At 40.5% G+C, this 18,071-nt stretch overlaps 1 protein-coding gene across 3 annotated transcripts in view; it reads left to right on the forward strand.

Moving 5' to 3' along the window:
* TMEM184B (transmembrane protein 184B) overlaps positions 1-18,071 on the forward strand; it is a 44,436-nt gene that overhangs the window by 16,007 nt on the left and 10,358 nt on the right. For all 3 annotated transcript variants that reach the window (XM_044441002.1, XM_044441000.1, XM_044441003.1), the window contains exons 4-7: positions 6,249-6,339; positions 7,262-7,337; positions 14,498-14,589; positions 15,215-15,384. In XM_044441002.1, the coding sequence (XP_044296937.1) occupies positions 6,249-6,339; positions 7,262-7,337; positions 14,498-14,589; positions 15,215-15,384 (429 nt within the window). The remainder of the gene's footprint in view (positions 1-6,248; positions 6,340-7,261; positions 7,338-14,497; positions 14,590-15,214; positions 15,385-18,071) is intronic.

The following is an 18,071-nucleotide window of genomic DNA, read 5'->3' on the forward strand; positions in this document are numbered from 1 at the left end:
GGGGTCGGCAACCTGCAGCTCTGGAGCCACATGTGGCTCTTGAATGCCTCTGCTGCTGCTCCGTTGCTTGCATCACAGCCGCCGCCGATCCATGGCCTGTGCCGGCCAATCCGTGGCTGCCGCCGGCTGATCTGTGGCTGGCATGGTGGCGGCCGCCAATCCGCGGCCTGTGCCGGCCGATCCGCGGCCCGTGCTGGCACAGCGCTTGGATAAATCGAAGAAAAGAAAAGTTTCTGAAGAAAACCAAACGTTTAATGATACTTGGGCAGATTCATTTGCTTTTACTGCTGACGTACTTATGGGGTTTGCTGTTTAATGCATGCAGCCCTTTAGCACTGACTTTGGCTCTTCAGGAAACTGTTCTCCTATTCAAAATATATGAAAGAAGTCCTACTAGTTTATAATGTAAGATTAAAAATAACAGTTTTTAGTGACTGAACAAGAGCTGCAGCTAAATCATAAGGAAGATATACATAGCATTAAGGTAAAAAACGATATATGCAGTGTTACCTTCATTTTAGATGTCAAAAGGGTTTTGCGGCTCCTGGTGTTTTCTTTTGTGTGGGGAATGGGTCCAAATGGCTCTTTGAGTGTTAAAGGTTGCTGACCCCTGGTATAGGCCGTATGAGCATCCTGCATCTAACCCCTTCCCTTTGGGAGGTCTGGTAAAACTTAATCATCTGGCTTCGCACACCTAGGCCTGATTCTACAACTCCCCGCTCTGATTCCAAATCAGTGTCACAATCTGTACTTCCCTCCAGACTGGGGAAGATCCCACACCAGAATGTTAAAAGTAGGAAGTATATAAAATAAATTTTATGGACCTCTGTGATGCCTTGGGTCACTGTAAATATTATCCTAAATACAACAAAAGAGTTTCTTAAATTAGGCTGATTGTGGTTTAATTCATGCAAATCCTACAGTTTTTCAGATGGGAATATTTGTGAATGATCTCATGTTCATGACCATAAGACCCATTCCAAGACCAGGCAATACATGACAAGTTTTTCTCTTTCTAAACTGTGTCTGAAACAGTACAGAGAAACTCCTAACTGGAAAAGTACAGATATATTAATTACAGAGGTCCTTTACCATCAGTTGGAAAAGGACATCAGCATGGTGTTCTTGTTTTAAATAAATGGGGAAAGCAATCTTTTTCTGGATCCTCAACTAAAATGCACTGGCTCAGATGAATAGATATTCTCTTTCTACAGGACTTACTGTCTGCTGTTGTTTGTTTGTGGTTTTTTATATGCTTGTTTTGGGACAAGCAGTATCAATGGTCAGCACAGGCATGCAGTTGCTGTTAGGCCACAGGCTGAAAAGGGTCCCTCAGTACTTGAACCTGCCACAGTTGCCACCAGCCTTCTTGTCACTCTTGTACCCAGCTAGAGTTGCCACAGACAAGGTTGTAAGCCCCATGGCAGCCTATGTTAAAACAAACAAGCCCCTCCCCCCCCAAAGGCAGACTGGTTGAGGGCTTGCGTAAGCAGGTGAGCAGCTTGGGTAGGCAATGGTGGGGGGGTGGGGGGGTGTCATTTAACAACACTGTGCTAATGGCTCACTACAGCCCCAGAAACACTTAGTAGACCTCAGCTTGCTTGATTTTCATGGCTGTATCCTCCATTACACCTCATCTTATATGAGGACAATGAATTAATTTCTATGTAGAAGGGTCTTGGCACATGAACAGCTTAATCTGCATGAAGGATCAGCAGGGTGCTTCACGCCTGTGACAATGCATGGGGATGTGATAACAGATGGCAGTTGTGTGTGCACACAATCCAGAGACCATCTTTGGTTGGCCTGGTTTCCCCATTCCTCTACCCTCACTGTGTATGTATACAAAGGCGTAGCAGGAAGCCTGCTGCTCTGTGAAACTCATTTCCTAGCAACAGCTATTATCCCCATTACCTCGCCTAGGGAGTTTGCAAACATCACATCTGCTTAGAGGGTCCGCCTACATACTAAAGTTTGTTGGCTTGTCCAGCTGGTTGGCCTATATACCGATGGGTGCTAGGGTTTTTTGCTTTTCCTCCCCTCTTGTGCTATCTTTATTTAAAAAACAAAACAAAACAAAAAGTTCCAAAACTGAGCATAGGAAAAGATGGAAACAGGAAAGAGTAGGAATCTGTCTTTGTTTCAACAGTGGTTTTTCCCTTCAGAAAGACTGCCCATAGAAAAAATTTAATGGAAATATCCACTATATAACCTTATATTTATTGTTGCACAGAGCAATAAATTTATTGTGTGTACAATTTTGCACTTCCCCCTTTTTCTATTGAATTTTTGAAACATGTAGAAATCTATTGCATTTAGTGATTTTTGAATGTTTAAGCAGTAATCCTGATTGATTGTTCAAATATCATCTTAAACTAGAAAGGATGGCAATATTCTTCAGTGGGACTTGCATTGAATGGAATTGTAGCATTAAATACATATCTGAGATATGTAAGGGAGTAGCTTTTTCTCCTACTAAACTAGGCTCTGAATGAGCAGCTTCTGCAGTAATTAATCCTTCCTGTGTTAGAAGGAAGACAAGGAAGTTCCCTGGAAAGCATTGCACCTTGGTTCTTCCACAAAAGAACTAAGCTTATTTGGTTGATATCTAGAAAAGCAGGAGATTGCTAGACTAGACCAAGTCTTTTCTTGCTGAGAAGTCAGTATGTAATCCAGGGTGGAGAACCTCAGGCCTGGGGGGTCAAATTTGGCTCTACTGTGATCCCAGTCCAGCCCTCCAGAGTTGCCCAGATAGACATGCCCCCTTTCCTGATCCTGTTTTTTCTCATAACTTTTCTGGCTTTGGTGCACTTTCTGCCCTATTCTAAAGATTGAAATGACCCTCTTTAGGCTTAGTTACTGGCTGCAACAGCTTTTTAAAGCTAAAATATACTGAATTTTCGTGCTCTTTGTGGTCCTGCTCCTTTTGCCTTTCGCCCATGGTGGCACTGGAATGCAACTCCTGGGAACTTCTCTGAAATGGAATCTGACTTTAAAAAGTTTAAAATCCACTGGGTCCTATAAAATTCTGTGATAAGAGAAGATGCTGCCTGGGTCAGTGTATAGCTGTGGTATTGAATTAATATTTTCTCTCCTGTTAGGGTCCTCATTAGCATTACTTCCCCTGCCCCCCAAATGCTGTCAGTCCTGGAAGGAAAGCTCTCACTGCTTCAATCTTAATGATACTCTCTTCCCCACACATGCTTAATAAACTACTGATAAAGTTGCTAAAGATATATTTAAGATCTACTTTGGTTCTCAGATAAGTTTTGCAACACATCATAAGGGAGCAGCAACCTATTCTTCTTAAAGAAATAGATAGGGTAAAGTTAGATCCAGGCTGCTCACAAGCTGTTATAATTGTGCACTGAATCACAGTGACACCTGCAACAGACCCAGGTGCCGGTTGTTTATGAAGGAGCATACCAATAACATAGTTACAAGACCAAATAATACTATGCAGTACATCAAAGCTCCGCATATCTGCATCTCCACAAACTTTGCTTGAAATTGTGTTGGCCATATAAAGAAGGATAAAATATATGCATCTGAAAGACAAAACAGAAATATAAGAATTTTGTAAGTGAATATGAAATCATAGAGAGAGGCTGAGAGAGTGGTGATTTGCAAGAAGTGGCAAAGCAGGAATTATTTCAAAGATTATTTCACTGTACACCATCGGTGTGCAACTTGTGACTGCCCAGATGGTTTGGCTAACGTTTCCATGATTCTTCACCATTGCCTATGCCAGTGGTTCCCAACCGTTTTTCACTTGTGTAAAGTGAGGGAGCGGGACTTTTCTCTAGGTTAAATAACAAAGAAAGCCTGCTGTACCACTCCTCATAATGTTCCATTAACTTCACAACTTTTGGCTTGTATCTTGTCTTACGCTGTTGATGTACATGCCTTTTCTCACCATTATTCAATTTTTTCACATTCCCCTAAATGTCTTGGTTCATACATCTGGAGGTATGCATATCCTTGGTTGGGAATTACTGGTCTATGCTATGTAGAGCTGATGAGATTGCCCGTTCCTAGTATAAACCAAGGCTTAAATAGGGATTAAGTGAATTTATGACATCCTCTTTGCTTTCCCGTGTAGATGGTTGTGAATGGCCCCAAGGAAATCTGTCAGTTGGAAAGTATATGTATGTAATAACAAAATAGTTTGTGATAAAGGGAGCTCTAACTTTCTAAAGCTTTGAAAGGATACCCCCTACTAAAATGAATTTATCTTGAAAATTTTGAATTGCCATGTTGGTCTTGAGTCATCATTCAACATCTTTGACTTACAACTTTAGCAGAGCACACATTCTTCTAATCATAACATTTTCATAATGTGACTAAAGGAGCTGTTGATCATCTTGGGACTAAGATACTGCATTTCAGGTATTAAAAGACTATGTATACAATAGTTCAATACTCTCAAAATAGTCCTGCAGGCTTGTATCATGGTCCTCATATTGCACATGGGCTAGTACATGATTTAGATGAAATTTGAATCTTGGACTTCCCCACTCACAGCTACTCTAGTGTATTGTCATGGGAGAAGTTTGGTCACAGTTTATGATATGCCAGACACCTGAATGGATCCCCCATGATCAGAACCTTCTGGCACCAAGCTATCATTCTCTTTGTTTTTCAGCATGACCATTGATGGATGCCAAAACCAAACTACACTCTAGTATTTTGTTACCGGGCCAGTATTTAGATAGGAGGTGCTTAAAGGGAGAAAATGCAGGTGCTTAAGGGAGGTGCTTAGGAGGTGCTTAAAGGGAGAAAAATTTCAGGTGCTTAGGAGGTGCTTAAAGGGAGAAAATGCAGCAAGAAATTGCATAACTGGCTTGTGAAAAGCACTCTCCCAACTAGTACTATCAATATTCCAGAATGACACTAGAGAGCACTGTGATTCTAGAAATGGCATTTGAAATGCAAGGAAAAAGACATTTGAACAGGTCATGTTTTCCTATGGTCACAGAGCACGTTCTGAAGGAACAGGTCAATGTTTATATGGAGTAATTATATAACTTGCATGGTATAAGGCTGGTGAGAGAGACTTGAGAAAGTACCATGTAGGTTCTGGGTATGATGATTTGCATATTTTATTTGAATAATCAGATAACAGGACTGAAATTGTGAACAAGTCTTTTATAGAGGCTATAACCAGAACCCTTACTATAAAGGACACTCTGGCTTGTATGCTGAAGTTGTCCTGCCTAGGGTAACTATGCAATGTTTTTCCATCTAGTAAAAATTGCCTGCTGACTTGTGGTCATTTCTTGTGTCATTACATAAAGCTGAAAAGGACCCCCCCCCCTTTTTTTTTTGCTTCACAAGAGGCTTCATCCCCTTGTGACTTTATCCTCCCTTAATTTAGCATTTCTGTTATCTTATTGGCTCAGGCCAGTAGCAACAGGAGAATAGTTTCACTCTATAAGTTACTTAGAACTGAGCTATTGCTATTAGTAGTGGCTTCCCTGTGACCTGCCATCGTACATTATATTTTAAATCAATTTTTTAAAATGATATATTAAAAGAAAACAGATTTTAAAAGAAGAAAGATATAGAAGTACTTACAAGAATTGTTGATGGCATGTGCCACATAGAAAAGATGTTTTTCTCTTACAGGATGGAAACCTCCTTTCAAGCTGCTGACAGTTTTTTCACCATCTGAGTAGGAAAGAAAGAATGCTTTTTCAATTATTTTATTAATTTGCAGTTTTAATAAATTTTAGGATCCCATAAGGTAATCTACGAAGGCTATAATCCTATGATTGTTTAGACAGAAGAATGGTCTACAACTCCCAGCACATCCCAGCCAATCATGCTGGCTTGAATATACTGGGAGTTATATGCCTTTTTTGTATCTGTTTAAATATGCATAGGATTGCACCCTAAGCTATCTTTAGTTGACTGACAGTCCAGCAGATTCTCTCAGAACTGATAAGAGTGCTTACTGGTCTCTTTCCCCTATCCCCCTTGCACTTTTTTTATTTATTTTATTTATTAAAACATTTTTATGCCGCCCCATTCGCCGAAGCCTCGGGGCGGCTTACAACAATAAATTACAATAAATATAAACATTAAAAATCCAAAAAATACAATATAAAATAAGCCGCCCTGGCCAGATAAGATCAAATAATACTAACAGTTAAAATGCCGCTTTTGTGGTTTTATGTAAGGCAACTTCCTTAGTTTGAAGTACTTTGATATTGAGTGACTTTTGCTGGCTTAATCTTTTTCTGCAGCTTTTGTAATCTACAACTTCCTTAGCCTCTGCTATGAATACCTTGGTGGGGAAAGCTCCATCATGTCTGAGATCAGAGGGAAGCCTATTGAGTGAGTATCCACATTTCCTTAAAATAGATTGGCCATCTGTCCCTCTTTGGTGGGAGGGAGGATAAGACAGGTAAATCATGATCTGGGTTTCCTCCACACATTCGAAAGCCACATACTATCCTCAGGCATTTCTGCCTAATTTCAAATTAACCCTGATAATTCTTGACACACCAAGAATCTGTGGTACTCAGAAGCAAAAACACCTTTGACAGTGTCAGATACCATGGATAGAAAAAGATAGTGCAATCTAACTTAAAATTACTGAGAGTTCTGTCAGTAACATCACTGGGGGGTTGATTGAACTTGTAGCTGTAATTTGCCATGCCTGAAGAAAGGGAGGGGCAGAGCTGCTGCTTTGCAAGTAGAAGATCCCTGGTTCAATCCTAATCATCTCCAGGGAGAGCTGGGAAAACCCCTGACTGAAACACTGCACAATCACTGCCAGTCAGTGTCAACAGTAGTGATCTAGACGGACAAAGTGTCTGATTAAGTATTAGGCCATTTTCAGTTTCCTGATGCGTGATAGGAAGGAAAAGCATAGGATCAAATTATGTACATGCTTTGTGTACTTATGTACATGTTTTTGTGTACTTACTCTACATTGTAAGCTGTCCCAAGATGCCGAGGCATGTGGTGACAGCATATAAAAGTTTTAAATTAAATAAATAAATAAATTGATTTTTAATCCTACTCTGTTTAAAGGCTAAAAGTAATCATCCTGTTATTGAAACCTCTGATGTCATATCTGAATCTTTTCTGCTTTTCATTTTCTTTTATGTAATATACTTCTTATAACCATCAAAATAAAAAACCCTGTAAAACATCTGCCAAACATCATAACCATTTAAATGCTTTATTTAGACATTGCTATTACACAGTATTGATCATTTACTAATTAGCTATCTTGTTGTATTTCTTTTAGGTCTAGCTGTATGTATGGGACTTGTTGCTTATGGGGAAAGACATATTCCATTGGATTTCTGAGATTTTGCAAACAGGTATGGTTTCGCAGAATGTGATTAGATTCTGAAGTGATCCCTCTTGTGGGATTTTTTGGAAATGGAGTCTGTTTAGACTCTTTTAAACTAAGTTTGAGGACACACGTAAGTATGAGTACAGATGCAGGTTGATGTAACAGTTTCTATTCCTGCCTTTTTCTTTCCTAATACTTTAATTATACATGTCAAGCTTTACGTAAGTATAAAGCTCATACAAATTAATTTTGTGCCTGACAACTTGGCTACCCTTTTGGAAATTAGAAATGGGAAGAGAAAAATTCACTTACATATAACCGTGTAGCTCTGAGGAAGTGATGTGTGAATTATGAAACAGGAAATTTTGAATTGTAATCTCACTTGCTCTGCTTATGTAACTTGCAATTTAAGTTTTCACCTAAGGCCCTGCTCTGCAGTACACAAAACTGAGCTGCTATTGTATTCAAAGCAGCCTTCTCCAACCTAATATCCTCTGTATGTTTGGACTACAATCCCTAGAATTTCTGACAACAGGCCATGCTGACTGGGGATGATGGGATATGAAATTCCAAATAGCTGAAGGGTACCAGGTTGGGGAAGGCTGATTCTTAAATATGGAAGGAGAGAGAGAGAGAGTTTATTTAGGGACCTTATGAGGACTAGAACCCAGAATTCCAGCATGGTAGGCCTACAGTAAAGCTTCACTACCTGTACTAACTGCCACAATATCAATGTAACATTGATAGGGTACAGAAGGAATTTAGAATTTATTCACATGTGGTAACTGTTTACATGATTCTTTGCTTCTACTACTGTAGCTACTTTGTACTATTTCATCCTCAAAATATATTCCTGTATTTCCAGATTTCTCTTCATATATTCCTGTTCTCTCTTTATATATTCCTGGATTTTTGTACTCTCTTTTAAACAATATTTGTGAATTGGTGTGTATATTATCATACTTCTTTGCTGCTTTGTGTGTGTTACTGAGTGTGTTTGTGTGTTACTGAGATTTTTTTTCCATTCTACCTCCCTGTATGTAAGCATCCTCACATGATGGACATGTGCTCTCCCCACAAATGTATCCCATTTTTATTAAACTTTTCGAACGATTTAAGCAATTAGTCTATAGAGTGATTTTGCTACTTGTCTTGGCAAAAATATGGGAAACTTTTAAATAGATTTTGAAAATAGACAGGGACACAATAGTGTCACTACTGCACGAATGAAGAGATTCAGGGAGAAGTTAGTTGAAAGGTACAGTGAGACTCAGCTTGATTAGAAGTAGGTGGTTGAATGTTCCTTCAGTTCATAACTGAGTGTATAAACTTCAGTTCGAGTGAGATCACATGGTCAAAGGCTCGAGTGTGTTTTAGGGCTGAAGGAACATTGTGTGATCTAATAATTTGGAAGTGAGGGTGTGGGGGAGGTTCTGAAACAATCTGGGTTATTTTTAGCCTGAATGTGGTATTAGGCAATGGGCATCTCTCTTAAACACTTACATAAAAACATGTACATTTCTGACTCAGTTGTCCAGATTGCTTGTTTGTACCTCATGATAGGAATTAGTTTCAGGTTCTTTTGTGTGATTAAATGTCACGTGTTTATCATATGGGTCCTTGTGCATAAGTTTTGCAGAGGAAGTGATCAAGCATGAACCACAACTCTGCACCAAGGGAACCTCTCCCATTTTAATTATAGTGAATAAATTGCCTCACATGTTGCAACCAACTCTGCATTGTACTGTTGGGAGGAAGATAAAATTGATCTTAGTAAAACCTATCAACAAGATTGAGTAGTAAAAATAGTTGTCACACACAGTTGTTGTGTTCTGGGAAGACAACTCTTATTTCAAGAAACTGCAGAACAAGATAAGACTTTCTTGTGTCTTATGCAGAACAAGATAAGACACTGCATTCCACATGAAAATTTGACATTTGAATGAATGACAGTCACCCAAAGAATAGTTGTTTCCCAAAATGCTATTCCAAGCATACCTTGAATTTTCAAGGGTTTTTAAATGAATGTTTTCAGCTTTCAAATATGGAAATAGGAGAGGAAAATGTACAAGCAGAATATTCCTCTTTACTTAGTAGGATGTAAACCTAATCCTAGTTTCCAATATTTTGTTTATTGAGTGCAAATGTGAGGGAATGCCTGATGAGCTCTTGGATCATTTGCCACTCTTCAAAAAAGTATGTTGAATTTCTCTTCAATTAAAATTGTATAAAAGGACAAATAACATTAACTGCAAGCTAGGTAAAGTATATCAAACTGAATAGAACTGAAATATATGGTTTAGACTACCTTCATTGTAGCTTCTGTAAAATTTCATGGATATATAATATTGCCTAACTGCAATATCACAGAATGGTAGAGTTGGAAGGGGCCAGAGAGCCATCAAGTCCAGCCCCCTGCTCAGTGCAAGACTCCAGCTTAAACTATCCCCTTCAGATGGGTGTCCAGTTGCATCTTGAACAACTCCAGCATGGGAGAACCCACAATCTCCCTAGGTAATTGGTTCCATTGTTGTACTATTCTAACAGTCAGGAAATTTTTCCTTATATCTAGCCAGAATTTGCCTTCCTGCACTCTGGGATGATTGAGAAGAGAGACTGTCCTTCCTCTTAGTGACAGCTTTTGGAGTACTTATGGAGTGTTATCATACCTCCCCTCAGTCTTCTCAAGGCTAAACATGCCCACTTCTTTCAGTGTCTCTTCATAGGGCTTTGTTTCCAGTCCCTGGGTCATCCTTGCCCTCCTCTGAACCATTTCAAGCTTGCCTGCATGTTTCTAAAACTGTGGTGCCCAGAACTGGACGCAGTACTCCAGATGAGGCCTAACCAGTGTTGAGTACTTCACATGATTTGGAAGTGATACTTCTGTTAATGCAGCCTGAAATAGCATTTTCCCTTTTAACAGTCGCATCACATTGTTTCAGTTTGTTATCTACAACAATTCCAAGATCCTTCTCACTTGCAGTATTGTTGAGCCAAATATTCCCCATCTTGTAATAAAGCATTTGGTTTCTTTTTCCTAGTGCAGAACTTGTTATTTCGTCCTATTGAATGTCATTCTATTGTTCTCAGCCCAACAGTCCAGCCTATCAAGATCACCTTGTATCTTATTTCTGTCTTTCAAGGTATTAGTTTTCCCACCCATTTTTGTGTTATTTGCAAATTTGATAATTGTTCTCTGCACTTCTTCATCCAAATCATTAATAAAAATGTTGAAGAGCACTGGGCCCAGGACTAAACCCTGCATACCCCACTTGTTACCTCTCCCCATTTTGAGAAGGTGCCATTGCTGAACATTCTTTTGAGTTTGATTCTGTAGCCAACTGTGAATCTATCTGATCATTGTCCCATCTAGCCTACTTTTTGCTAGTTTGCTAATCAAGATATCATGGGGCACTTTGTCAGAAGCTTTGCTGAAGTCAAAGTAGATTGTGTCCACAGCATTCTTATGGTCCATCAGGAGGGTTACTCAATCAGAAAATGAAATCATATTAGTCTGGCAGGATTTGTTCTTGAGAAATCCAGATTAGCTTCTAGTAATCACTACATTGCTTTCAAGGTGTTTAGAGGCTGACTGCTTTATAATCTGCTCAAGAATTTCCCCAGGGATTGATATCAGACTAACTGGTCTGTAGTTCCCAGGTTCTTTTTTTCTTGAAGACAGGGACAACAGTAGCCCTTCTTCAGTCATCTGGCACTTCCCCTGTTGTCCATGATATTTTAGAGTTCTTCTGCCAACTCCTTTATGACTCCAGGTTGGAGTTAATCAGGCCCTGGAGATTTGAACTAATTCAACTCCATTAGATGATCCTTGACCATTTGCCTATCAATCTTGAGCTGCCATCCTGCTTCTTCATCTTGTACTTTCCTTTCGTCAGGAATGTCATAGATCTTATTTTGGAAGACGGCTGAATTAAAGTAGGAATTGAGCACTTCTGCCTTTAATTTGTCATCTGTTAGTTTGCCATCCACATTGAGTAGCTGAGCCCCCATTTCTTTCCTCTGTCGTTTACTTTGGACATATTTAAAGAAGGCGTTGTTGCTTTTAGCATCCATTGCTAGCTGCAGTTCTCCCCTAGCTTTAACTTTCCTGAAGTCATCCTTGCAATTCCATACTACCTGTTTGTATTCTTTCTTTGTAGCCTGGCCTTCCTTCCACTCTCTGCTCATGTCCTGTTTTGTTTTCAGATCATCTCTAAGCTATTTCTGGGTTGCTTCTGTTGATGATTTATTTCCCAACAGATAATGGAGAAATTGAAGTTCCTTATCCTTAGTGCCTACAGGCTTGGGATTTGGCACTTGATTTTCCAGGAACAATTTTACAGCTCAGTGTGTATAGGTGTGAATGTTGGACACTAAAGAAAGCTGACAAGAAGAAAATTGATGTGTCTGAAACATGGTTCTGGGGAAGTGCTTTATGGATACCTGGACTGATAGAAAGGTAAACATATGGGTTCTAGATTAGATCAAGCCAGAACTTTCCCTAGAAGCAAAAATGATAAAACTGAAGCTGTCATACTTTGGGCACATCATGAGAAAGCAAGACTCACTGGAGAAGACAATCATGCTGGATATTGTTGAAGACAAAAGAAGAAAAGGAACACCAAATATGAAATGAATTAACTTCATAAAGGAAGCCACAGCCTTGATTTGCAATTGCTTAGCAGGGCTGTGGAGGACAAGAAATTTTGGAGGGCTTTCATTCATAGGGTTGCTATAAGCCAGTGACAACTTGACAGCACATGCAACACCCTGACAACAATTTTATTGTTATGGTAAATGTTGGCACAGCACTTATGTGTGCAGAAAACTGTGAGAAGGCAACAGTTTGTCATCCCTTGCCTGTATTTATAACTTGTGGCTGCAATGGTGGAGGTCTTCGTAGGCATCATAAATCTGCTCAGAACTGTGTTTCTTTGGAATCAGCTGCTGAAGCAACAGTCTTGACTGACTCAGGTAACTCTTTCCCCTCATGTTGGTAAACCCATGAAGGAGGAGATGTATTCCTTGTTTCTGGTGTTTTTTTTTTTTTTTTCTGGGACATACGTGAACTTCTGAGGACCTCATACATAAGCTTGACTAGTGTGAGTTAAGACTTTAGAGTCTGGTTCTGAGCTGTCTGTTCTTTTCTTGACTTGTGCTTGATGAGAGTGTAACTGTCTAGGTCACCTGCACCCATTTGTCCTTCCCTTATGTCTTAACACTTTCTTCACCAGGAAGTATCTAAAAATAAACACTTGTGGGATTAGGCTGCAGGAAAATGATTAAACAATCCTCAGAATGGAGAAGAGGAAGCTCAAAAGCACAGTTTAACAATTAGCTTGACCTTTTCCAGTTCACAACTTGGCAATGACTCACAGCTGGTTTATGCTGGGATTCTTAATCTTGTTGAAGTCTCATGACTACTACCCAAAAGCATCTTATCTCAAACAATCTTTTCCTCTCCTTTGGCTTTCTCCTTTATGACTGCAAGGCCAGCCTCTGACACTTGTCTACTTAAAAAAAAGAGGAGATTCCTGCTAAAATTCCAGTTTTGCACAGTGCCACCCTTTTGAACATAATGCTTACTTGTAATTCATAGTCTCTTTAGGAAAACAAATGGCACATTCACTATTCCCTTTGCTAAAAGGGGACTTGAATCATAAATTTTGGAGAGATCCAGTGGGTCATCTAGTCCAAGGATGGGCAGAAGGTAGATATTTGGAGCTTCAGTTCCCAGGGACCCCTTCGAACATGGGAAATGGCCAGGAATGGACATCTTTTTGCCAGTTCCTGATCTAGTCCACCCCCTGCATTGGAACTATTTATTATATACTTAAAACATTATTCAAGTGCTCCTAGGCCATTGTTAGCTACTAGTACTTCCTGTAATCTGTGCTGTCAGGATGGGCAAAGATGTCCCTTTTATTCATAACATTTATATGCTCCCTTTCCATTCTAGAAATGGCCTCCACAGTGGCTCACATGTACACAGGAACTGAATAAAGCATGGTAGAGTGATACAACATTTTTCATCAAGGGACTGAGAAGCAGGTTGCTATTAGTAGTTTTAAATAGGCTTTTTGTGAATAAGTATGTACCCAGCCAAGTTGCTGGAGAACAAAGGCAGCATTTTTTCTCCAGCAGGGTATATAGAGTAATAGTTTTTATTGCTTAAGGCAAGGTAATTGGGAGGAGGGAACTGGTCTTAAAGTATGCTACTTTGCTTAAGATATCTACTACTTCCCTCTGAGAAAAATTTCAACTCTTCATCTTCTCTCTGGAATGCCCCTTTTTATTATGCAATGATAGCAAATAAAGGAAGAAAAGCCTTTGCCAGAGACACACATTGACTGCAAGTGACAAGGAACAGAAGAAAATTCTGTAACAAGAAAGGGCAATGAAGAATTATTGCACAATGGATATCTAATAACTACTGTACGTGGTCCTGCCCACAGTTCGGCCAATACATTTGCCAATGAATATGGCAGACATGCCAAGTTATGAGAAAATGTAACATCTCTTTTTCCTCTGTAAATAAGATGCTAGGGTTCTTGAGTATTGCAAAGATCTGCATTGTCCCTCATGATTAATGAATTGCCTTCAAAACAGACTGCTAATAATTTTTTGTTTAGACCACTATGTCCATACGGTATGAAAGCTATTTATTTATTATCATATATCATATCATATCATGTGTTTAATAAAAACCATTTACATCTACATTGTTAAATATCCTTAGCTCTAGGTTGTGTCTCTTGTGTCTCTATATAGTTGAGAATAGCTACCTTTCTCTTCTGACTGAAGGGTTTTCTAAACTCATAGCATTCTTCTTCATAAGCATAGTTTGACCTTTAAAACAATACTGCCCCCTTATTTTATATCTCTTCAAAATTTCATCATAAATTTTATGTTCCATTGTTGAATATGATGTACCAAATAAGAGCTGGCACTTAAATGTGGAGCAAATAGAAGAAACCATGTATAAATATACTTTTACCCTAAATGTAGCTAATTCATAAACAAATGGTGAATTTGCTTGGTCAGTATGCTTCTCATAGTCCATGTTGAGAATGCTGCAGTTGTAGTGGAGGTAGACAGGTGGGACAGGGTAGAGATGAAAGAGGTACACACCTTTGTTCTTTTCCATTTTCATTTTGCCTGGCTTCCTTTGTTCCTCTCCTCCAGGCAACTCTGCAATTCTGTGTGGTGAAGCCCCTCATGGCAATTATTACAGTTGTCCTTCAGGCATTTGGGAAGTATCGTGATGGTGACTTTGAGTAAGTAAATAGCTTAATTATAAATATACTACTTTGAAAGTAACACTTAGCTGACAGTTCTATGAAGAAAGGAATCTATCTTCTAAAAATAGTTTTGGGATAATCAAATGAGGCCATAACTGCAAGAATGTGCAATATAATGGGTATTGTTTGGTACAGCATCTGTGAGATTAGGGTCTAATAACTTATGCTCAATTCTAAAGTCCACTGGGTAACCTTGAGCCAGTCACTCTTCACCTTACTTCACAGAATTGTTGTGAGGAAGAATTTAAAATATATGTTATAGAAATGAGGGCCTGTTGGCATTGACCATCACGACATATCTACCTACAGGTAAAGTGTTCACATTTTGATTCCCAAAATGCTTGATTGTAGCATAAACAGCTTGCTCCATCACTGCCCTATGTTCAGATTGTGATAGGTCCTGAATGGATTGTGGATGGGGGAGGCTGTAATCAATGTAAAGATAATGTATTATCCATGTATATTTTGACATCAGTTCATCATTTAGTTATGGAGGTGTGAAGGACCATTGAAGTAGAGAGGAATCTTTCAAATATTGCCTGAGAAAGGAAGCATTAAATATACCTAAGAAACTGAGCAATGCTATTTTCTTTCCTTGCAGTGTCACAAGTGGGTATCTCTACGTGACAATCATTTACAATATTTCTGTCAGCTTGGCCCTCTATGCCCTCTTCCTCTTCTACTTCGCCACACGTGAACTGCTAAGTCCCTACAGTCCTGTCCTGAAATTCTTCATGGTCAAGTCTGTTATTTTCCTGTCCTTCTGGCAAGGTGAGACATTAACACAGATACCTACATTCCTCAAGCTGATATATCTGGGGAGGCCTGAATGACTGTTAAAACCTGTTGAAGATAGTTATCTGATAGACACATGAATCTTCAATTCCTGATTTCATAACTCATAGGTTAAGCCTGTCTTCCTCTGCCATTTCTGATTGTTACCTTCCTCAGTATTTACATTAGAGAGACAGTGTGGCATTGTAGTAAGAGTGATGGACTGAAACTTGAGAAATCCAGATTCTAGTTCCCACTTAGCCAATGCAGCTCACTGGGTGACTTTGGGCCAGTCACTGACTCAGCTTAATCTGTCTCACAGGATTGTTGTGAGGATAAAATAGAGAGAGGAGGAGGGTATGTAAGCCACTGTGGGGCATTTGCAGGAAAAAGAGCTGTGTATAAATACAGTTAATCACAAAATCAATAAATCAATAACTCACCTCTGCTTTTGAATGTTTACTACCTCCTATCATTGTGCTGTAATAAGGTAACTCATTACAGGTGATTTCAGAAGCTCATTATGTATTTACAGTTCTTTGTATGGGTCCAGGGAGCAAATGTAACATACTTTGGTGGTTTTAGAATTCTTCGTCGTGGCCTCTGTGCATCACACATATGGGTGCTGCGCTTGTGCAGTGCCTGTGGCCGGAAGATTGCAAGCTAACGGTTTTTGGCGGGAAAAGCTCCGCTCCCCCTCCCCCATAGCCTATAAAGAACGGAGCGTCTGCCATTTTGTTCAGTCTTTGTGACCACCGTTCACTGTGCCTCGTGCTGCTCTCGCTCTGACCGTTGCTCGTCTAGCTTGTTCTTCTTCTCGATTGTTCTCCCAGTTGTTATAGCCCCAGTATTTCTTCTAGTTCTTATAGTTTCTCTATTGTTCTACCTTCCTTTTGATCTTCTGTTAAAAAAAACAAACCAAAAATATATACTTACCCTCTGCGCTATCTCCTTTTTTCTCTTTCTTGTGATGGCGCAGCGAGTGGCTTTCTGCAAATGCGTGGAGTGCAGGTCTAAAATGTCTCCGACCAACCCGCATGACCTATGCCTCCTCTGCTTGGGGGAGGGACATAGGACTGAGAAATGCTCTCACTGCCTGGCCTTCTCTAAGCAGGCCAGGAAAAACCATGAGAATCGCCTCCGGAGGCTCTTGTGGGACTGGAGGCGACTTCCTGGCCAGGAGAGTCTACGCTGCCTCAGGCCTGGGGCTACATATCTCCAACTACAAGGCGGCGTTGGCAAGGTATCAATACTTCATAATGCAACGCCTCCACAACGTCGCCTCGACCCTCCCGGACCACCAGGGCGACCTGGCCAAGGTCCTCATCAAGGAGGCGATGCAGGTTGCTGTCCAGCAGCTGTTCACAGCCAGGCACCAAGTGGACACAGACTCGAGGGCCTTGGTTGGTGCAGTTTCACTTCGGAGACACGCCTGGCTAAGAAATTGTAACTTCCCAGAGGAGAGCAAACGTCAGATTTAGGAAATGCCCTTCGATGGGTCCGGACTTTTCCACTCGCGCACCGACCACAAGTTAAAGAAACTACATGAATCCCGCATGATGGCACGCAGGATGGAGCTACAGACCCAGACCAGGTGTAAGTGGTCATGGACTCGTCCATCTCATAGGCAGTCCTATCAGCCTAGACAGCAGCCCCAGCACCGACAGCAGCAGCAACAGCAGCGCCGCCGTCCACAGCCCCAGCAACACTATCAGCAGGGCCGCCACCATTTCGACAATAGGAGACAGCGTTGACGGGACTGGCGAACCATTCCTCTGATCCCTTCCATACCCACCCCCGTCTCATCTGGGGATCTACTGTGAAGCTGACTCCCCATTTGGGAGTCCATCACATCTGATCGGTGGGTATTGTCCATCATTCAGCACGGCTATTGGATAAAATTCAACATCGTTCCTCCATCGAGTCTGATCCGGTTTACATCATGCTCGCCGGTACTACTTGATGAAATACAACAACTTCTTCGTAAAGGAGCAATTTGTCAAGTAACCCCATCTGACGGACTCTACGGATTCTATTCCAGATATTTTACAGTCCCGAAGCGGGATGGTGGTCTATGTCCGATTTTGGACTTATGTAATCTGAATCGATTTTGGACTTATGTAATCTGAATCGATTTATTGTGACAAAAAAGTTTTGAATGACCACCCTTCAAAATATTTTGCCGCTGCTAAGGAAAAGGGATTGGTTCACCTCATTGGACTTGAAGGACGCCTATTTCCACATTTCGATCCACCCGAGTTATAGGCGTTTCCTTTGTTTTGCTGTTGTACCTCATTTCTACGAATTTACAGTTCTACCTTTTGGACTGGCCACTGCTCTGAGAGTGTTCACCAAATGTATGGCCCCTGTCTGCGCTTTCATACGCCTCCAAGGCATACAAATTTACTCATATCTTGATGGTTGGCTGCTAGTGTCCCAATCTAGGGAAGGACTCCTCGCATCCATCCGTACAACCTGTGCCTTGTTGGATGATCTGGGCCTACGCATTAATACCGAGAAATCTTCTCTTCTTCCGACGCAGATGCTTACCTTCATTGGAGCCTACTTGGATTCGACATTGGGGAAAGCCTTCCTTCTTCGGGACAACAACAGATTCTTGCTCGCCGCATCCTTTTAATGCGACGAGACGGGATGGTCCCAGCAAAGTCCATCTAGAGGATCCT

This window comes from Varanus komodoensis, unplaced genomic scaffold (genome assembly GCF_004798865.1).
Source record: "Varanus komodoensis strain SLA01 unplaced genomic scaffold, ASM479886v1 scaffold39, whole genome shotgun sequence".
NCBI classification, from domain to species: Eukaryota; Metazoa; Chordata; class Lepidosauria; order Squamata; family Varanidae; genus Varanus; species Varanus komodoensis.